This window comes from Molossus molossus, unplaced genomic scaffold, assembly GCF_014108415.1.
Source record: "Molossus molossus isolate mMolMol1 unplaced genomic scaffold, mMolMol1.p scaffold_m16_p_20, whole genome shotgun sequence".
NCBI classification, from domain to species: Eukaryota; Metazoa; Chordata; class Mammalia; order Chiroptera; family Molossidae; genus Molossus; species Molossus molossus.
Genome location: NW_023425356.1, coordinates 31113150 through 31134475, shown reverse-complemented (window position 1 = coordinate 31134475; position 21326 = coordinate 31113150). Strand labels below are relative to the sequence as shown.

Below are 21326 nucleotides of genomic sequence, written 5' to 3'. Positions count from 1 at the left end.
GAAAGTATATGGGATTGATATCAGTGGAAGTGGGGTTCTTGGGGTACTCCTGGAATAAGCACTTCCAGAGGCCCCCACAGGAGGATGATATATGGTAGTAAACTTTATTTCTGTGGAATTACAACCCTGGGTTTTCAAAGTACCATTTCCCTTAGTCCAGTCACGGAAGAAGTGTAGCTGGAGTTTCAGTAGAGCTAGAAGCAAAGCCAGTGTCCGGAGTTCCTTTCCATGTTGGATCTGGGTCCAATTCAGCATCAGGCTAGTTACAGTCCATTGTGTGTGGGCTCCACAGGGGTATGGGCCATGTGGGTCAATGCAAAAGAGCAGGAGCAGAAGAACCCGCAAGCCCAGAGTCATAGGACTCCCGAGAGAGCCAACTCCTTTGTTTAAGGCAGCGGTTCTCAACCTGTGGGTTGCGACCCCTTTGGGGATCGAACGAACCTTTCACAGGGATCGCCTAAGACATAACAGTAGCAAAATTACAGTTATGAAGTAGCAACGAAAATAATTTTATGGTTGGGGGGTCACTACAACATGAGGAACTGTATTAAAGGGTCGTGGCATTAGGAAGGTTGAGAACCACTGAAGGGGTTAAGTATTTCAAATTTCCTCAAGATTACAGTGGCCACACCCATTCTGGCCAACCATCTCTGTCCCCAGGTGTGAATGACAGGCAGATATCTTCTCTATGTCATCATAACTTTACTGGGCATGCGTCTGTCTTCCCATTGTCCAGTCCCCTTCCCCCAATGTTTTGCAGGGAACATGCCTATAATGTCTGGCCTTCCCTTTGCTCCCTTCCTATTATTAATAACCAGCTAATTACAATGGTATCAGAATTAGGCCAAAAATGGCTATTCCAAGGCAAAAGAAATGAAGTTGGGGTAACATATATAAGACAGAGAAATAATAATATTCAAGAGATATTAAAATAAAGAAACCATGATTTTTGTGGGGCAAAAGGAAAGGGAAACTAAAGTGATATGTTAATAAAGGATATGGAAGGTTCAGGCAAATGCTAAATTATAAATTCTTTCTAGACAGTAATCCTATATTCTTTGAATTTAACATCTTCCATACCTTTCCCCTAACACACACTAACATACATAGTGACATGTAACCATCCTGTATACATTGTTTTTTGCCAAGAAACCTGGGAATACTTATTAGAGGTCAATTTAACTATTAAGGTTATGTGTGGTTTAGAGGCAATATTTAATGTAAAAATCCCTATGCTTACTAGAGAAGCCTTGATATCACTTAGGAACAGTTTGAAGTTGAGGCTATATTTTCTCAGTTCACCACCAGTGATTAATTTTTGGCCTTCTACGGTTAGCTCTTGGGGAGAAAATCTGGCTGAGATCATGATCTTAATCTTCCTCTTTTGTCTTCTCCCTTTTCTAAGATCCTGCCTCTTTCCTGCACCAAATGGCTTCCCTCTCTGTTTTCACTGCCTCAGATCTGCTGGTGTTTCCTTTGAGTAGAGGGTGATGGGGATAGGGAATCTTCCCCAATTCAGAGACTCAGAGGTTGAAAGTACTGTCAGCATGCAGAAGCTGCTGTTGGGACTATGAAATTATTTTCTTATGACTTCTTTTGTGATATCTCACCTAATCCTTGCAGGATTGATTCATAGCTGGGCCTTTACTTTGCAGCCAACATATACTTCCTAACAGAACACAAGGATTGTTAGGATCCCTGAAATCATCTTGTCCAACCTTTATTCTTCTTTCAGAATTTCCCTAACAGCCTGACATACAGTGGACCTTCAGTTACTGTTTTGCATGTTCTTTGTAGTCAAGTGGACCTGGATTTACATCCTGGCTTCGTTACCTTACTGACTGTGTCACTCCGGTGCTCCTTGCCCTCATTTGTAAGATGGGGTAGTTATCTATATCCTTCAAGACTGATGTGAGCCCTGGCCGGTTTGGCTCAGCGGTTAGAGCATCGGCCTGCGGTCCGGAGAGACCCGGGTTCGGTTCCCGCTAAGGGCACGTACTTCGGTTGCAGTTTGTCCCCGGCCCTGGTTGGTCGTGCGGTGGCAGCCACTCGATGTGTTCCTTCACGTCGATGTTTTTCTCTCTCTCTCTGTCTCTTCCTCTCTCTCCCTCCCACTCTATCTGTACAAAAAAAAAAATGGAAAAATGTCCTCGGGTGAGGATAAAAAAAAAAAAAAAAAAAAGACTGATGTGAGGCTTAAATGAGAGAGTGTATGTAAAGCACCCAGCACAGGGTCTGCACATAGTAAGCCAGTTTCCTCCTCCCTTTGTATGAATTAGTCATTGTCCTTGAGAAGAGGATTTCCTGCTCTCTCTGTCACCCATCCCTTTCTTGAGAACCATCCACATTGGAACTTCTTCCTTTTGTCAAACCTGAGTCCTCCCGATTCCCACTTACTTATAGTTATTATTCTGCTCTAATTAGAGAAAAGTTCTTCATACTTCATTATGGAGTACTTTTATAATGAAAGAAGAGAAATGCTATAAAAAGGTAAATAATGCCAAAATTAAAGTCATAAAGTTAAAAGATGAAATCTTCCCCTTCTCCTCCTCTCTTCTCCATTCTACTACACCCCTCACCCCCAGTAAATCTAGTAAGTGTTAAGAGAATAAAACTTCAGATTCCTACTTGATCAGTATCTGTGGTAGAATGCATAGTGCCTATTCAGTACATTCTTGTCAACTTGACTGTTACCTAATTAAATGAAGTATGAAATATAGAGAAGAGAGGTCCGATCCTTAAGGGCTTCATGCCTATCAGTTGCGATGCAGAGTCTCTGTTTTGGGGTGTTTGGGATTGTAAATATATTTCCATTTTTAGTATGATGCTTTTTGTGGCTAGTTTAGGGCTTGTGGTTGGAATTGTGTTTTTTGGCCTTTGAGTTACCACACTAATACTTTTGCTAAGAAGGGAGATGAACTTGTATCCATTTCATGCTGACTGCTGGATAAAGCTCTGGGTTGGCTTCATGCTAGTCCCAGTTGCTATGAGGCAGGCATGTTACAGCCTGGAAACTGGTTCAGTTGCAGCTCCCCCTGGAGAGCATTTGTATCAACAAGAGTCAAGGTATTTTCTACAATGTAACAAGAATAGAGAGGTAGTTTCTTAAAATGTAAATAACATGTAAGAGTGAAAGTGAGCGTGACTGGTGTGGCTTAATGCTTGAGCCTCAGCCCATGCAAGGAGAGGTCACTGGTTCGATTCCTGATCAGAGCACATGCCCAGGTTGTGGGCCCAATCCCCAGTGGGGGACATGCAGGAGGCGGCCAGTCGATGTTCTCGCTCATCAATGTTTCTATCTCTCTCTCCCTCTCCCTTCCTCTCTGTCTAAAATCAATAAAAAAGAAAAGTGACAGTGAGTTCAGGAAGCTATATGAAAATGAAAAAGAATCAAACCTGTGTAAAAAAAAGGAAAAAACTTTCAACCGCCCCGTATGGCATGGGAGGAGAATTTACAGTAAAAATAGGGAGAATATGGGGGCAGGGATGAGGTCAAGGCTGTGTCCATTGCTGAGCAAGAGAAGGACAATTATCATTGTATACTTTTCTTCTGTGTGATGGAAACCTAAGGTTTCAGGACTGCAGAGAAAGCAAAGACAGCTGTGACCTACCTGTCTTCTGTCTGAACCATCAGTTAATATAATCATCCTTAGCTTTGCCAGTAATGTGTCATGAACATAGTATAAGGGGTTCTCATCAGCGAGAGCCGGCATTCTTGGGAAGTGGTCAGGCTTCTTCAGTAATTGAGTGGTTTCTTCTTGGCATTTAAGATTGTGTCATTTACATCAAAAACAAAACTCAAGAAGTGAGTTCTGGTGTCTGCAGGGTAGCAAGCTCCTTTATATTACATTCTCTTACTCTTGCCAAGAAATTGATGGTAATACCAACTTCTGTAGATTCCATAGATTTGTGCAGAATGCATTCCACAAAATTCTTTAGGAATTTACTGTACTTAAAATGGAATTATGGGATACTCTCATGCTTCCCTGAGATTTGTATTCTTTGATTGAATTAGGAGCAAAATGCTTACTGTTTCATTCTTGGAGTAGAGACAAACAGCAATTCCAGATAAATGTATAGGAGGTGTATTCAAAGATAGAAAATTTTACTCATGGTTATTGAAATAGATTTTGAGCAAGCAGTAAAGGCATCATTTATTTATCCATTCATTTCACATTTATTTATTTGATGCTTACTAAGTGGCAGGCACTGTTCTAGGAGCTGGGAAGGAAAACAGCCTTCTATGGAACAGTCTGAAGTCAGAATTCCCTTGTAGGTGGTCATAATAGGCCCAGCACAGGTTCATCCTCTATCAATTATTATTATTATTTTTATCAATTATTATTATTTTTTATCCCTGTCTCCAGGAGACAGTTGCTGGCTTCCTTTTTGTTTATAACTGTCAGGCATGAGTCATCTCTTCACGGTAAGTATTGCAGAATCACATCCTATTCCAGTTCATTTGTACTACTGCCAGGGGCTCAGCCAGCAGTTTTTTTTGCCTGTCTTCTAGAAATTATGATAGTCAGAACAGAGAGACCAACTGTACATGGAACAGACGGTTAATTGAGGAATAGAGAGGAAAGAGCGTGGTACCTGTTTTCTGTCCATTTTCGTTCAGTATAAGGTATATTTAGGAGTAGAAAATGTCTTTCTTGGTGCCAGTGTATCAGGCAGTACCTACTATTAGGAAACCTTGAATCCATTAAAAATAAATGAATTTGCACCTCTGAGCAAATAAAGTCAACTGTGTCTTAGAAGGGATATTGGTTCTACAAATGGACTAGGCATCTTTGGCCAGTGGTTCTGTTGCACACATAAAATGGTCCTTTGAAGAAAACCTGGAAATTTATTTTAGAATTTTAAGAAAATCCATCAATGATGATGGAAAAAATAAATAAAAAAGAATATCCATTAAGTAAACAAGCAAACAAAAATTCTTCCTGAAAAATTTCTAAAGAACACTCACTTTGGTTTTCAGTATTTAAGCTTCTTCCATAATACCCTTATAATAAGTTTGATTGATTTATATATTTTTAAATGTATATATTTAAAACAGCTTTGCAATTTTAAAATAAATAATTTGTAGAACATTTTTACTTATAATTCTCTACCATATTATAACTTTTCATTTCTTGGGATTTTCTTCTAGTCTTTTTCTAATTATTATATGAAATTATTATGTTGGCATTTAGGTAGTGGTGTGTTCAACTCTAAACCTTAGAAGTTCCTACCCACTTTTTGCATATGCCTCATGAAGTGATTTCATACTCCAGCAGTGTGACTTAGGGTAGTGAAAGAGGGTTTGTTTTGAACAGCATGTTGAGTGTCAGACTAAAGTTCCAATCAGAAAACATTCCATGCAATTCCAGGCACAGATGAATCAGCAAATTTCTTTTTGGCCTAGGCTTGGATGGAAAATAGGTGGATTTATGTAGTGTTTGCTCAGTTATAAATGGTGAGATGCTAAAAGCACTTTTAGCTTTAGGGAGTTCATAGTGGCCAGCCAGGTGACACTTATGTGACCTACCTTAGAATAAAACTTACTAGTGCTTTGCTGAGGAAGGTGAGACCTTTGTGCTTTGCTGGGAATGGGAGGTGTCTCTCTCTCTCTCTCTCTCAGAATGGGAGTTCTCTCTCTCTCTCTCTCTCTCTCTCTCACACACACACACACACACACACACACACACACACACACACACAGTATGAGAAACAATAGGCTGGCATTTCTCAGTCTTTTCTTACTTACTTAGAGAAGGAGATCAGTAAGGAAGCAGTCCTAGGTTTTGATTTTTTAAAATCTTCCATCAGAAATACATGTTGCTCAAATAAGGTAAGGAATGAAAACAGAATATTAATCTGAAAGGAAATAAGCAACTTGTATATCTTTTAGATTTCAAATAAAGTAAAATTTCAACACAAACTTTGGCAGATTTGTGCTGAGTTTATTTATAACTGTAAAATGTGCTAGAATTCAGTGGAGGATTGATTTTTAAGTTTGTAGACCCCTGAAGACATTGGGAGTTGGTATGCCTACAGTGGTGATATAGGTGTGAGTCTCCAGATCAACCCTTAGGTCTGGAATGCCAGGCACAGTAGACAATTTCAGAGTTATAGAGGAGCAGTATATGCAGTGAATGGAAATATATGCTCCGAAGTGCTTCAAGATCCCCAGGGAAGAAGTCAAACACAGAGCAGAAACTGTTGACTAGGAAAAGAACCTGTAGAAGGTTTGTTTCTAAACCAAGATCATTCTTCTTTTTTTTTGTACGTGGCCCTAATGGGAACCGAACCTGGGATTCTCTGGTCCGCAGCTGATGCTCCAACTGCTGAGCCAAACTGGCCAGGGCCCAAGATCATTCTTGAAACTCACTTTAGGAACTTGGGTGTATCAGTTATCACTGGGTTCAGTCATATGTAAGAGACCATCAGAATAGCAGGGGCTTAAGACACAGGTTAATTTTTTTTCTTCACATGACAGAAGTCGAGCTAGGTAGTTTAGGGCTTGTGTGGCAGCCCTGTGGTCATCCCCCTTTATTTATTTTAGAGAGAGATGAAGGGAAAGGGAGTGAGAGATAGAAACATTGATGAGAAAGAACATCGATTGGCCGCCTGCCCCCCACAGGGTATTTGGCCCACAACTTGGGCATGTGCCCTGACCGGGAATCGAACTGGCGACCTCTTGGTGCATGGGTCGATTCTCAACCAGTGAGCCACACCGGCTGGGCCAGGCTCCCTATTTCTTTTTGTTTCTTCATCCTTAACTCTGGCTTCCATTCTGAGGTTTGCCTTACAGCTGCCATATGACCACCACTGCTCTCCGTGTCATCTGTGCTCCAGGCAACAAGGGCAAGGCCAAAGGGCGTACGTCTTCGTAGAATCACGTCCCCTCTGGAGAACTTTCCTGGAAGCCCCATACGCTTCATTGGCCACCCCTGTCTGTAGAGGACATTGCCTTCCCAAATAATGCGGAGGCTAAATATTGGATAGGCAAACCTTAGTCTCTGCTATATCAAGTGATCATGAGAATAAAGGTATTTTCAAGACTTAGATGGCTAAAACTTTGGGATACCTGCAGACTCTTCGAATAGGACAGTAATAATGTTTGGCAAACCTGGCTTTTAGTTTGCTGTTGCTTGAATGATTCAGCAATATTAAGGACTTACTATGTGCTGGACACAAATTCTAATCATGAACAAGATAGACATGGTCACTGCCTCCAAAGAGTTTACTGGCTAATGGAGAAAAATGTGTTTTAAATTAAAGTATAAATGTGTTGAACATTAAGAAAGGGAGATTACGTAATAAAAAGACTCTAAGGGTATGACATCACATACACGTCAAGATTTAAAGGGTGCTGAGAGTTCGCGGGTCAGCAATGCAGGAGGAGCGCACGAGGGAGAGGGTGTTGCAGGCAGACCTACTCTCAGTCCGATCATTTCCATAGCACTTCTTTCTTCCTTTACTTGTCTCGTTTCTTCGTCAGTGAGCGTGTCCGAGCAACATAGGAAGGCAGGGGCTAAATAGTGTTCTTTTCATTTGAAATGGCTGAAGGGACTGCCACCCTTTCTACTTACTTGTTTTTTCACTCTCTCTAGATGAGTGCCTACCTGCATGGGCTACACCAGGGAGTGAGGAAGGAGGTGGACAGATGATTGGGGTCATGCCAAAGTCCAATTGCCCCATTCTAAATCTGGACTTTGGTCTCAGTGTGGGACTTGGGGAGGCAAGGATTGGTTGACTCTGAAGTGCTGATATGACCCCGTTACCCTTCCAGGAAGTGGACATTGTGGTAGCACCGTGCCAAGGCCTCCGGCCCACAGTGGATGTTCTGGGTGACTTGGTGAATGATTTCTTGCCTGTGATAACCTATGCACTCCACAAAGATGAACTCTCCGAGAGGGATGAGCAAGAGCTTCAGGAAATCCGAAAGTGTTTCTCTTTGCCCATATTCTTTTTCAAAGTGCCGAAGCTGGGCTCAGAGATAATTGACTCTTCCACCAAAAGAATGGAGAATGAAAGATCACCACTTCATCACCAGCTAATTGACCTGGGCTATCTGAGCATCAGTCACTGTAACTGTGGGGCCCCTGGCCAGGACACTAAAGCTCAGAGCATGTTGGTGGAACAAAGTGAGAAGCTGAGACACTTAAGCACATTTTCTCACCAGGTGCTACAGGCTCGCTTGGTGGATGCAGCCAAGGCTCTGAACCTGGTGCACTGCTGCTGCCTTGACATCTTTATTAACCAGGCCTTTGACATGCAGCGGGACCTGCAGATTACTCCCAAACGTCTGGAGTATACGAGAAAAATGGAGAATGAGTTATACGAATCACTGATGAATATTGCCAACCGAAAGCAGGAAGAAATGAAGGATATGATTGTTGAAACGCTTAACACCATGAAGGAGGAGCTTCTGGATGATGCTGCCAACATGGAGTTTAAAGGTAGGTCCCAGAGAGCTCGGTGGGGTGCTGGGACTGCAGGAGCCTCAGCTCTCTCCAGCCGGAAATGGAGATAACCTCAGGGTTATCTCAGCTGTGCTGCTGTCATCAGCAGGAGTCCACTGTGAATCATTTAGCCGAAGTGGCCTCTTGTTCTCAGAGACTTTCCTGGAAGATCCCACTGTCATTCCTTCCCAGGACTGTTAGCTCACTTTTTGGTAAATTCCTCCAAATAGTGCTCTTTAATCTCCTTGACCTTAATGGAGATGGAGAAGAACTGCTTGAAGAATGTTACTGAATCAGTCTTTAACCTTGGCCCCATTCTTTATTGGTCTTTTTTGTGTGTGAGTCCTGGTCTCCCATTTTCTTTTTAGGTTGCTTTAGAAACCCAGCTTAGGAAGATTTCCCAAAGTAGTGTTTTTAGCTTTTTCTGGAGGTCTCATTCTTACAAATGGCTATTAATGAAGTTGGGCCAAAGTTAGTCAGGTCTTTTGGTTTCAGGTGTTGCTGACTTTGCATACTGATGGCTGAATAAACCTCCCTGCATAAACATTAGCTCCACTACCCAGTAATGTCACATGGTTTGCAAGTTACACTTTAGGTTTTCAATCATAGATCACCTGGGAGGCTTTTTGAAAATATAGATGCTTGATACTGCTAATTCATCAGAATTTCCGACATGAGACCTAGCATCAGTTTTTGTTTTCCCTGTGAAAACTACCTCCCTAGGTGGACTCTATTTATTGCCATTTTTTAGATGAGGGAACTAAAGCTTAGGCAGGTTAAGTAATTTTCTCAAGGTCAGACAACGCCTAAGTGAGGCAGAATTTGAATTGACACAGTCTGACTCCTGAGCCCATACTCTTTTACCATGCTTTCCTGCTTCTTCATCTGTTCCCAGCTATTTGGTGCCACCATCATCCTGTTAGCCAGCTTCAAAATCTCAGCATGGCCCTGGCTGGTTTGGCTCGGCGTTTAGAGTGTCGGCCTGCGGTCCAGAGAGACCCAGGTTCGGTTCCCACTAAGGGTGCGTACCTCGGTTGCAGTTTGTCCCCGGCCCCGGTTGGTTGTGCGGGTGGCAGCCACTTGATGTGTCCCTTTCACATCGATGTTTCTCTCTCTCTCTCTCTCTTCCTTTCTCTCCCTCCCACTCTATCTGAACAAAAAATGGAAAAATGTCCTCGGGTGAGGATTAAAAAAAAAACACAAAAAAAACCTCAGCTTGGTCTTTAACTGTTTTCTTTCTTTCATCCCCACATTTAGTTTGTTGCCAAGTCCAGATGAATCTTCTTCCATATTTTATATATACCTTTGTTTTTCTGTCCCTCTTCTTTAGTCTAACTGCACTATTGTTACCTGATTGATCTCACTGACATCTTTCTCTCTTTTCTCCAGTCTGTGTTTATTGGCTCCCTGTTCGTACAGCCTGCTTTTGTACCCCTTCACCTAGTACTAAAGGTTTTCCGAAGCCTAGCCCTTACCAACTTTCCCAGTTTTATCTCCTGCTGTGATTTCTACACCTTCTTGTAATTTGTTTTGGTTTCTCTCAACTGCTTGCTGTCCTCTGTGTGTTCCTTTTCCTTTTCCTTTGCTCGTGCCCTGCTCTAAACCTGAAATGTATTTTATTGTCTGTGAATGCTACCACCTGCCCTTCAAGCCTCTTCCAAGTAATGTTTTTCATGAAGTTGTCTTTAATTTTTTTAGTTAATAACCATTTCATTCATCTGAACTCCCAAAGCATTTCATTTGTAATTGAAATTTCTGTCATATTTTATTTTCTACCTTTTAGTATAGTTATTAACAATAATGTTCTTCTATTTTCTAAAATCCTAAAGGTGATGTAGAATAGGATCTGGGTCTTATATTCCTTGCATGTTTGGAGAGTGAATGAGTATGTAAATGATGGTATATGGTGTTAAACTTATAGATACATAGGATGCCTCATTTCTTAGTGGCCTTTCTAAAGATGAACAAAAATTCCTCTTTGTTGACTTCCTATAGTGAAGAGGAGTTGCTGAGAAATGCTCACTTGCAGAGGATATCCTAGGAAGTCTTGAATAATTAAAGAAACTGGAGTAGCAATTCTGTTATCGTAATACACATAGAGCAGCTGGGTTGGGCAGATAGTGAAATATTTTATTGTCTTTTATGTGCCAGGTATATACCATGTGTGGTGTCTGGGATACAGTGGTTAGTTCAGCAGACAGGAGTAACTCGGAACAAGTAGATCAAATGTCTGGCTCTGTTAACTACATTGTGTTATTGTGTGTCTATTTACCTGGTTGGCTATATGTTAGACACGACTCCCATGTCTGCTTCTTACCTCGTTCTAAGTCCTTTCTGGATATTCTTGAGGAAGCGATTAATAGATTTAGAAGAGATCTACAACTTGTTCTATGGAGCCAGATTTCTGTTACTTTTTTTTTTAATGTAATGCGTACACGCTTGGTCTCATGACATACACACTTTATAAAACATTTTTAAAAAATGATACCTATATACATGGTACTTAACTCAGAGGTGTAAAGGTACTGTCCTCCAGTCATCTAGTTTCCTACATATCTGCCCTTTGCTTTTTCACTCAATTCATATCTTAGAGATCGTTCCATGAATGTACATACATATTTGTCTTCTACTAATGCATATATACCTAAATTTATTTAACTACACCCCTACTGATGGTCATTTAGGTTTTTTTTTTTCTTTTTTTGTTAATCCTCACCTGAGGAGAATTTTTCCTTGATTTTCAGATAGAGTGGAAGGGAGGGAGAGAGAGAAAGAGAGAAACATCCATATGAGAGAAATACATCGATTGGTTGCCTCCCACACAGCCCTGGGGCTGGGGATGGAACCTGCAACCCAGGTCTGTCCCCTTGACGGGGAATCAAATCCAAGACCCTTCGGTTTCACAGGTCAACACTCTAACCCCTGAGCCAAAATGGCCAGGGCTAGGCTATTTAAAACTTTTTATTATAGACTGCTCTGTGTTGATCATCATTGTGTATATATATATATCTTTGGGGTTTGTAAGGGTATATTTCCAGGAAAATAATTTCTAGAAGCAGAGTAGTTAGATCAAAAGGTATATAAGGTGTTTTGTTGTTGTTATTGGTTGGTTAGTTTAGAATTTTGGTAGATATTGCCAGATTTCCTCCAAAGAGTTGACACTAAATTTCCACCAGTAGACACAAGGGTGCCTTTTTAGGAATGGAGTTTTCACAGGTAATTTATCTTAACTTCTTTTGTCCTCTGGTTTGCAAAACAGTTTCTAATCCTGAGAGGTAGTGGCATGGAGGGGAGAATCAGTGTCCCAGTTTTACTTTTTATTTATCTAGTAATGGATTAGAATTGAATTCCTGACTCTGGGATTTTTCTCAATATGCTGTTAGTGTGAAATATTGCAAAGGTCAGAGGCTTTGGAATTCATGAGCTTTGGGTTCAAATGTTGGCCATAGTTCTCCATTGCCCACCTTGTCCTCTCTTTGAGACTGTTTCCTGATCTATAAAATATAAGAAGTAATACCTACCTGACAAAGTTATCGTGAGGATTAAATTAGACTACATATGTAAAATACTTACTATACTGCTTTCAAAGAGTCTGCAATCAATATATGTTCTCCTCTTATAAATGTGACCAAAAAGTTAACACAATCAATAGGCTTATTCTGGACACATTTGCTCCTTCTCAGGATTCTTAGTTCCCTTAAGTAGTCGAGGGTTACATGACTCCTGATCATCCTGAAGGTCAGATTACATCAGCCAACCATGTGTTTTATAGTCGTTGTCATGGTAGCTCTTTGATTTGGGAGATACCTTTATTCAGTGTGCCTGCCCCTTCCCCTCACAGCCAACTAGCTTATTTCTCTGCCTCCATAGATGTCATTATCCCTGAGAATGGGGAACCAGTGGGCACCAGAGAGATCAAATGCTGCATTCGACAGATCCAGGAACTCATCATCTCCCGGCTGAATCAGGCGGTGGCTAATAAGCTGATCAGCTCAGTGGATTACCTACGTGAGAGCTTTGTTGGGACCCTGGAACGGTGTCTGCAGAGCCTGGAGAAGTCTCAGGATGTCTCAGTTCACATCACCAGTAATAATCTGAAACAGGTGCTCAAAGAATGTTTAAGACACCATGTCACAAATAACACATGAAACAGAATCCACACATAAGCCCAGCTTCAAGTTAGCCAACAATTTTCCTTTCAACTTTTTCCTGATCCAGGTAGAATTTTATTTTGTTTTCCTATCGTATGACCACTGCCTGCGGGAGGTGCTTGTGAACTGTACACATGCAGTTAAGTCGATGAGCAAGAAGAAGATGAAGAAAAGAGGCTCAAATAGTTACAACATAGATCAACTTGCATTGACTCTTGCATTGTAATTTATATTGAGGGATAAATTTGAGAACCTTGAGACCAGACTGTGTTCTTGAAGTAAATATCATTTATTGCATTTTTTAAAAAGCCACATTTTTTAAAAAGCATACTGATTTTTTGTGTATTCTCTTTCAGATCTTAAATGCTGCCTATCATGTCGAAGTCACATTTCACTCAGGGTCCTCAGTTACAAGGATGCTGTGGGAGCAAATCAAACAGGTAGATGTTGCTTAAAGAAAAAATTTTGAGCCCTTAGTTGGCTTGAATGAATCTTAGTCACTCTGATAAAGAGAGAATGAATAACTAGAATCTTCTGTTAGTGTGAGGTGGCCACATAGTTTGCCTTCCTAGGAGAATTCTGGTTCATGCTTATTCTGATATAATTGTTAACATTGCCACCTTTAACTCTTTTTTTTTTTTTTCTTTATTGATTTTAGAAAGGGAGAGGGAAAGAGAGATAGAAACATCGATGAGAGAGAACATCGACTGGCTGCCTCCTGCCCGCTCCCCACTGGGGATCGGGCCCACAACCCGGGCATGTGGCCAGACCGGAAATTGAACCGGCCACCTGAGCCACACCGGCCGGATGCCACCTTTAACTCTTAAAAGTGGTGTGTTTAAATGATATTTTATGAAGCCATAAGACTCTGCTCCACTAGCTTCTTCATATTTCTTGTCCCCACCTGAATGTTTTCTCTGAACCAGGCTTTGTCGCTGGAGGCCATGAGTGTGGTTCCTTTTCTGGAATTTGATCCGGCTCTTATGTGGAGTTATTTACTAACTCACGGAGGGATTACCAGGCACTTCCTGATATTGGGTGTAAGGTATTGAGAGTTTGTGAGCACGTAGACTAGGCCTAGTGTTCTTTAATACTTTCCTTTGGGCTGAGTCCTGAGTTTGAGGTAGATGGAATTGCAGAGGAGTCTTAGACTTCATATGGCTCGTGTCTAAAGAATGGATAACCCAGACCTGGCCAGATAGCTCAGTTGGTTAGAGTGTCGTCCTGATGCACCAAGGTTGTGGGTCCAGCCTCCGGTCAGGGCACATACAAGAATCTTCCAGTCCGGCCAGTGTGGCTCAGTGGTTGAGCATCGACCCATGAACCAAGAGGTTGTAGGTTCAATTCCCCGGTCAGGACACATGCACAGGTTGTGGGCCCTAACCCCAGTGAAGGGGTGCAGGAGGTGGCCAATCGATGTTCTCTCTCATTGATGTTTCTATATCTCTCTCCCTCTCACTTCCTCTCTCTCTAAAATCAATAAAGGAAAAAAATTAAAAAAAAAAAAGAATCAACCAGTGAATGCATATGTAAGTGGAACAATAAATCAGTGTTTGTCTCTCTCTTTTCCCCTTTTTTCTTCCCTCCCTCCCTCTCCCTTCTCCTCTCTCTAAACTCAATTAAAAAAAACAAAAATGAAAAACAGCCCTGGCTGGTGTGAGTTGGTTGACATTGTCCCATGCACCTAAAGGTTGCTAATTCAGTTCCCAGTCAGGGAACATGCCCAGGTTTCAGGCTTGATCCTTGGTAGGGGGCGTGCAGGAGGCAGCCAATCAGTGCTGTGCTGTCACATCGATGTTTCTCTCTCTCCCTCTCCCCTCCTCTTTTTCTAAAGAGAAATCAATTAAAAAAAAATTTTTTTTTTAAAAAGAATGGCTAACCCAGAGAGGGCATTGGCTCTTTTTAGCAGTTTCTGTCTCCCATCCTCAATGTTCTCACTGTCTTTGTCCTGGCAGATCATCCAGCGCATCACATGGGTGAGCCCACCCGCCATCACGCTAGAATGGAAGAGGAAAGTGGCCCAGGAAGCCATTGAGAGCCTCAGTGCCTCCAAGTTGGCCAAAAGCATTTGCAGCCAATTCCGGACCCGGCTCAATAGTTCTCATGAGGCTTTTGCAGCCTCCTTGAGGCAGGTGGGTATGTAGGGAAGGAGATACAGCTGGATCAGGTGGAGAAGAGCCTCATCCATTGGGGAATATTTTACTCTCTGCTCTCCATATAATTTTAGAAAATCACTATATTTTCCTTCTGTTCCCCTAAAGGATAATATCATGTCATGGGAAGTTTCATCAACATGTTTTTCATCTGGATATTTTTCTCTTCTAACTCTAGGGAGAATGCAGGGAGTCAGTTAGTTTCTCCCCATTTCATAGAGTAAGGAATGAAAATCAAGGGGCAGGAATTTTATATAAGTTTATATAGTATTTTAGGAATGATGACAGAAAGGGACGACTTTCCAACTTCAATACTAATTTGTGATTATATGACATCTTCTTGTCCCTTTGGGGTGTGTGTGTGTGCGTGAGCATGTTATAGGTGTGTGTTGGGGAGGGTGGGTAGATGTGATATGCATCTAGGAGGAAAAATTATTACTTGCTGAGAGCCCTTTAGGACTAATCTCTGAGCTAAATGTGTTACATACATCTTATTTAATTTTCACAGTTATCCTTATGAGGCAGATAATTATTATCCCTATATAACAGGGGAGGGAGCCAGAGCTAGGGACTTAATGGGCTGTGTCTTTTTGCTGTGTCCTAGCTGGAAGCTGGCCACTCAGGCCGGTTGGAGAAAACTGAGGATCTGTGGCTCAAGGTTCGGAAAGATCATGCCCCACGCCTGGCCCGCCTTTCTCTGGAGAGCCGATCTTTACAAGATGTCTTGCTGCATCGTGAGTCCTTTTTGTTTGGAGAAGGGTTCTCATGTTCAGCCTTGGAGAATCCTAGAGTCCAAAGCTGCTTCCTTGCGAAGCTGCCTAATATTGCCTGATGTGTTTTTGAATTCCTGACGTGTGTTTGGTTCTGCTATTTATGTAGTTCAAATAACAGGACCAAAGTTTATTTAAATCAAACCAGTTATGTTACTTTCTGCTACTTTAGAATGACATCAGAATGTCTTCCCTGCAGCGTAATTATGACTTCCTGCCTCTTAGCCATGGCTAAGAATCTTAGGTTTCTCAGCAAGTTCCCATCTCTCCTGCCTTATCTCTGTCTCTGTGCCTTGTAGATAAACCTAAACTGGGACAGGAACTGGGCCGGGGCCAGTATGGTGTGGTGTACCTGTGTGACAACTGGGGGGGACATTTCCCTTGTGCCCTGAAGTCGGTTGTTCCTCCAGATGAGAAGCACTGGAATGACTTGGCCTTGGAGTTTCACTACATGAGGTGAGTAGGGTCTCATTCACCTCAAAGGGAAAAGATCCAGGGAAGAAGCCAGAAGCCTGGCTTACATTCTATATGAAGAGCTACAGCATGCCTTGTCCCTCCACACCAAGGTCTCAGAATGTTGTAGCCCGGTCGTTCTGTGTCTGGCCCGGAACTGCTCTCTTCACGTCCTTTACTGCCTTTGCCTGCCCTTTCCCAACATCCTAATTTCTCAGATTTATCCTTCCATTTGACCTTCTTCCTTAGTTCCTAATGCCTTTCAACTTTTAGATTCCATAACGCTTTGTCCTTGTTTGAGAGGCCATTCTCTTTGCCCTCTCTCTGTACTGAGGGCCATTACCTGTGGACCTGGACTAAGCGTGGTCTCAAGGTTATTCATTCCCACATGGTGGATCCTGTGCATTGTAGCCCAGACCTCTCTCCTTCCCACCAGGTCTCTGCCGAAGCATGAGCGATTGGTGGACCTCCATGGTTCTGTCATCGACTACAGCTATGGTGGTGGCTCCAGCATTGCCGTGCTGCTCATTATGGAGCGGCTCCACCGGGACCTCTACACTGGGCTGAAGGTGAGGCGAGGCAGGGACAGATCCAGCTAGCAGCCCGATCTGCAGCTTCCTCCTGGCCTTTCGTCCTTTTTTGTTTGTTCAGAGCTTCTAGCTTTTATAAGACGTTGGAATAATCAGGCATTATTACTCTTATTTCCAAAAATCTTAAAAAATTATTCAGAATCTATTTTTTGGTCCAGTTTATATCCAGAATACTGTAACGTAATCCTTTTAACCTCCTGTAGTGGTGGTGGGGAAATCTAGACTACTCAGAAGTGCAGAAAAGCTTCCTGTAACTACTGTTCTGTCTCTTTTTGGCCGTCATTTTATAAAGCCAGTTTTTGTTGTTTAGTCAACACATATGTTTAGTAGTGACTACTTTGTATGAGGCCCTGTATTAAGCACCATAGAGTCAAAAAGTATAATTACTAGGAGCTTTTAAGAGAATTTTAGTGAGCGAGTAGTCCATGAAGATGGGGTGTTGGAGTTTCAGTACACATCGATGGCTGCAATTTGAGCAGTTGCAAAGAAGAGGCCATATCAGGGGGAGGAAATAGCATAATAAGAGCATTGGAAGACCATTGGAGCAACTGGTTCATTTTGGGAATTGTTGGAGGTGGGTATAATGTGCCAAGAAGGGTTGGGAGCAAATTATAGAGGACTAAAATGTTAAGAGTTTCCATAGAATTCAAATTCTGTTATAGACAGTGAGAAGCTACCAAAAGATTTTATTTGAGTGAAAGTGAAATACGTCAGTTGGATGCTGCGTTTTCCTGGTGTGAAATAACCACCAAAAAGGAAGTAGAGAGGTTTCTCTTGTCTACTGACTGGAGCTGAGGAGAATGGGGGAAAGGCTAACCCCAGAGTATCGGGTTGGTCCCTTCTCACAAATTTCTTTTGTACCAGTTTATTTGTAAACTTCCAGAAGTAGCACAAAAGAATCCTTAGAAGTGCTTGCAGGAGCCATGAGATGTCAATATGAAGAAAATGACCCTCCAAGGGGTTTTCCTTCTTCATTTCAGAGGAATTGAGCTCAGCTCTGTCTGATGCTTCTCCACAAGTGGACTAGAGAACCATATTTGAGGCTTGGTAGAAGTGAGGAGTTAATTTGGTATTTGGATAAATGAAACCCAACTTGGCCTAACTAGGCCTACAAAGCAATGGACCTAGAAATAATTACTTTGAGCCTCAAGGGCAGTTTCAGAGTCTGTTTAGGGGTTAGAATGAGCTCATGCCTGTAGTCTTTGGTTGCACCTCTCCTAGTCACATTGGGGAATTATCCAGCTGGCATAGTGCAGCCTCCAAGGGATTTTATGTGGCCTATATAGTGTGCCCTTCCTTGTTTTTCTCTACTTCCCTCTCCTAACTGTTTTCCTCTTCCCTTTTTTCCATCCACTTTTCTGTCCTTGTGTACCCTAGTGCAGTCAGTCAGTCTTTCAGACCCTACGAAAGGAACTCTTAGAATAATCAGGCTGGATTGACAAATTGTCTTAGTGACAGATAAACTCTTGTTTCCCCAAGGCTGGGCTGACCCTGGAGACACGTTTGCAGATAGCGCTAGATGTGGTGGAAGGAATCCGCTTCCTGCACAGCCAGGGACTTGTCCACCGTGACATCAAACTGAAAAACGTGTTGGTAAGTAAGAGCTGTTTATACAGTGTAGTGTGCTGCTTCTGGGTTAAGTGATCTTTTTTTTATTATTATTATTTGTTTATTTTTGTTACAGATGTTTTTCCTTTTTCCCCCATTGACACCCTCCTCCCGAACCCCCCTTCCAGCATTGTTGTCTGTGTCCATTGTTTACACATACATGCATATAAGTTGTGTGGTCTACCTGTTCCCTCCCCCCATTTCCCCTTTTCTGAGGTTTGTCAGTCTGTACCCCACATCCATGTCTCTGTTTCCATTCTGTTCATCAGTTTGTTTTTTTCATTATATGCCACAAATAAGTGAGATCATGTGATGTTTGTCTTTCTCTGATTGGCTTATTTTGCTTAGCGTAACACTGTTCAAGTCCCTCCATGTCATCTCAGATGATGAGATCTTTCTTTCTTACAGCTGCATAGTATTCCATTGTGTACCACAGCTTTTTTATCCACTCATCTATTGATGGACACTTGAGCTGTTTCCAGATCTTAGCAACTGTAAATAGTGTTGCTGTGAACATGGGGGTCCATATATTTTTTTTCTGATTGGTGTTTCAGGCTTCTTAGGATATATTCCTAGAAGTGGGATCACTGGGTCAAATAGTTCAATTTTTAATTTTTTGAGGAAACATCCTATTGTTTTCCATAGTGGTTACACCAGTCTGCATTCCCACCAGCAGTGTACCAGAGTCCCCTTTTCTCCACAACCTCGCCAGCACTTGTTTAATGATTTGTTGATGGCAGCCATTGTGACAGGTGTGAGGTGATACCTCATAGTTGTTTTAATTTGCATCTCTCTGATGATTAGTGACATTGAACATTTTTTCATGTTTCTTGGCCATTTCTATGTCCTTTTTGGAGAGGTGTCTGTTTAGGTCCTTTGCCTATTTTTAAATTGGATTCTTTGTCTTCCTTTTGTTGAGTTGTGAGTCCTCTATATATTTTGGAAATTAGCCCCTTATCTGATGTATCGTTGGCACTGATGCTCTCCCATATAGTGGCTTCCCTTTCCATTTTGATGCTTGTTTCTTTTGCTGTGCAGAAGGTTTTTAGTTTGATGTAGTCCCATTTATTCATTTTTTTCCTTTGTTTCTCTTGCCTTAGGCGTTGTATCAGTGAAAATTCTGCTGCGTGTGATGTCTGAAATTTGTTGCCTACATTTTCTTCTAGTATTTTTATGGATTCATGAGTCACATTTAAGTCTTATTCTTTTTGAGTTTATTCTGTGTATGATGTAAGTTGGTGTTCTAGCTTCTTTTTTTGCATGTAGCTGTCCAACTTTTCCAACACCATTTATTTTTTTATTATTATTATTTTTTTATCCTCACTCGAGGACATTTTTCCATTTTTTGTTCAGGTAGAATGGGAGGGAGAGAGAGGAACAGAGAGAGAGAGAGAGAGAGAGAGAGAGAGAGAGAGAAACATCGATGTGAAAGGAACACATCGAGTGGCTGCCACCCACACGACCGACCAGGGCCGGGGACAAACTGCAACCGAGGTACGTGCCCCTAGCGGGAACCGAACCCGGGTCTCTCTGGACCGCAGGCCGTCGCTCTAACCACTGAGCCAAACCGGCCAGGGCCCAACACCATTTATTAAAGAGGCTGTCTTTACTCCACTGTATGCTCTTGCCACCTTTGTGAAATATTAATTGAGCATAATGTCTTAGGTCAATTTCTGGGTTCTCTGTTCTGTTCCATTGATCTATATGCCTGTTCTTGTGCCAGTATCAGGCTGTTTTGATTACAGTGGCTTTGTAGTATAACCTGATATCCAGTATTGTGATCCCTTCCTACTTTGTTCTTTTTCAAGATTGCTGTGACTATTTGGGGTCTTTTTTTTTTTGTTTCATATAAACTTTTGGAGTATTTGGTCTAGTTCCATGAAATATGTCATTGGTATTTTAATGGGGATTGCATTGAATGTATAGATTGCTGGGTAGAATGGACATTTTAATGATGTTGATTCTTCCAATCCATGAACAAGGTATATGCTTCTACTTTTTTATATCTTCCTCTATTTCTTTTTTCTGAGAACAGGTCCTTTACTTCTTTGGTTAAGTTTATTCTTAGGTATCTTAATTTTTTTGCTGTAATGGTTGGTAAATGGTTTTGTTATTTTAGCTTTTCTTTCTGTGAGTTCATTGTTGGTATATAAGAATGCTGTCAATTTCTTGATGTTAATTTTGTATTCTGCTACTTTGCCAAATTCATTTATTGGGTTAAGTGATCTTTCTAGGGTACACTTAAATGTAAGTTTGGTCACACAAAAAGATTGGAGGGAAAGTAGTAGAAGTAACAGCAGAATAGTTGGTTGGTATGTTGGACCTAAAGCTTAGGGAGGACTTGCATGATAGACACAGTTCTTATTGTTCAAGGTTATTTCTCCCAACACTAATGAAAAAGTTTAAACTTACAGAAAAGTTACAAGAGCAGTACAATGAAAGCCCATATTATATTCATTCAGATTCATATTCTTTCTTTTTCCTAGTGTGATCTCTATCTCTCTCTGTTTCTCTATCTCTCTCTCTCTCTCTCTCCACACACACACACACACACACACACTTTTTTACTGAATTCTGTGAAAGTAAATTGCAGATAACATGTGATTCCTAAATATAGGCATACCTTGTCTTATTGTGCTTTGCTTAATGCACTTCACAGATACTACGTGTTTTTTTTAATTGAAGGTTTGTGGTAACCTTCACAAGTTTATTAATGCCTTTTTTCCAACAGCATTTGCTCACTTCATGTCCCTGTGTCACATTTTGGTAATTTTTGTTATTATATTTGTTAGAGTGATCTGTGATTAGTAGTCTTTGATGTTACTGTTATAATTGTCTTGGGGCACCACAAACCATTCCCATATTAAGTGGCAAACTTAATTGATAAATGTTGTATGTGTTCTGACTGCTCCACTGATTTCCTGAGACACAACAATATTGAAATTAGGCCAATTAATAACATCACAATGCCCTCAGAGTGTTCAAGTGAAAGGAAAAGGCACCCATGTCTCACTTTAAATAAAAAACTAGAAATGGTTAAGCTCAGTGAGGAAGGCACATCAAAAGCCAAGATAGGCCGAAAGATGGGCCTCTTGTGCCACTTAGCCAAGCTGTGAATGAAAAGGAAAGGCAATTGAAGGAAAGTAAAGTG

General features: G+C 41.4%; 1 protein-coding gene across 8 annotated transcripts in view; it reads left to right on the top strand.

Annotated features, from left to right (window-relative positions):
* The window catches only part of DSTYK (dual serine/threonine and tyrosine protein kinase), a 66256-nt gene that overhangs the window by 33993 nt on the left and 10937 nt on the right, over positions 1–21326 (top strand). For 7 of the 8 annotated variants that reach the window (XR_004960845.1, XR_004960846.1, XR_004960847.1 and 4 more), the window contains exons 3-10: positions 7778–8447; positions 12321–12553; positions 12958–13041; positions 14557–14733; positions 15359–15488; positions 15824–15980; positions 16414–16546; positions 18047–18160. Coding sequence is in view for 4 of the 8 variants with exons in the window: in XM_036271842.1 (XP_036127735.1) it covers positions 7778–8447; positions 12321–12553; positions 12958–13041; positions 14557–14733; positions 15359–15488; positions 15824–15980; positions 16414–16546; positions 18047–18160 (1698 nt within the window). In the remaining 4 variants the exon portion in view is untranslated. The remainder of the gene's footprint in view (positions 1–7777; positions 8448–12320; positions 12554–12957; positions 13042–14556; positions 14734–15358; positions 15489–15823; positions 15981–16413; positions 16547–18046; positions 18161–21326) is intronic. The other variant, XM_036271843.1, reaches the window with a different exon arrangement.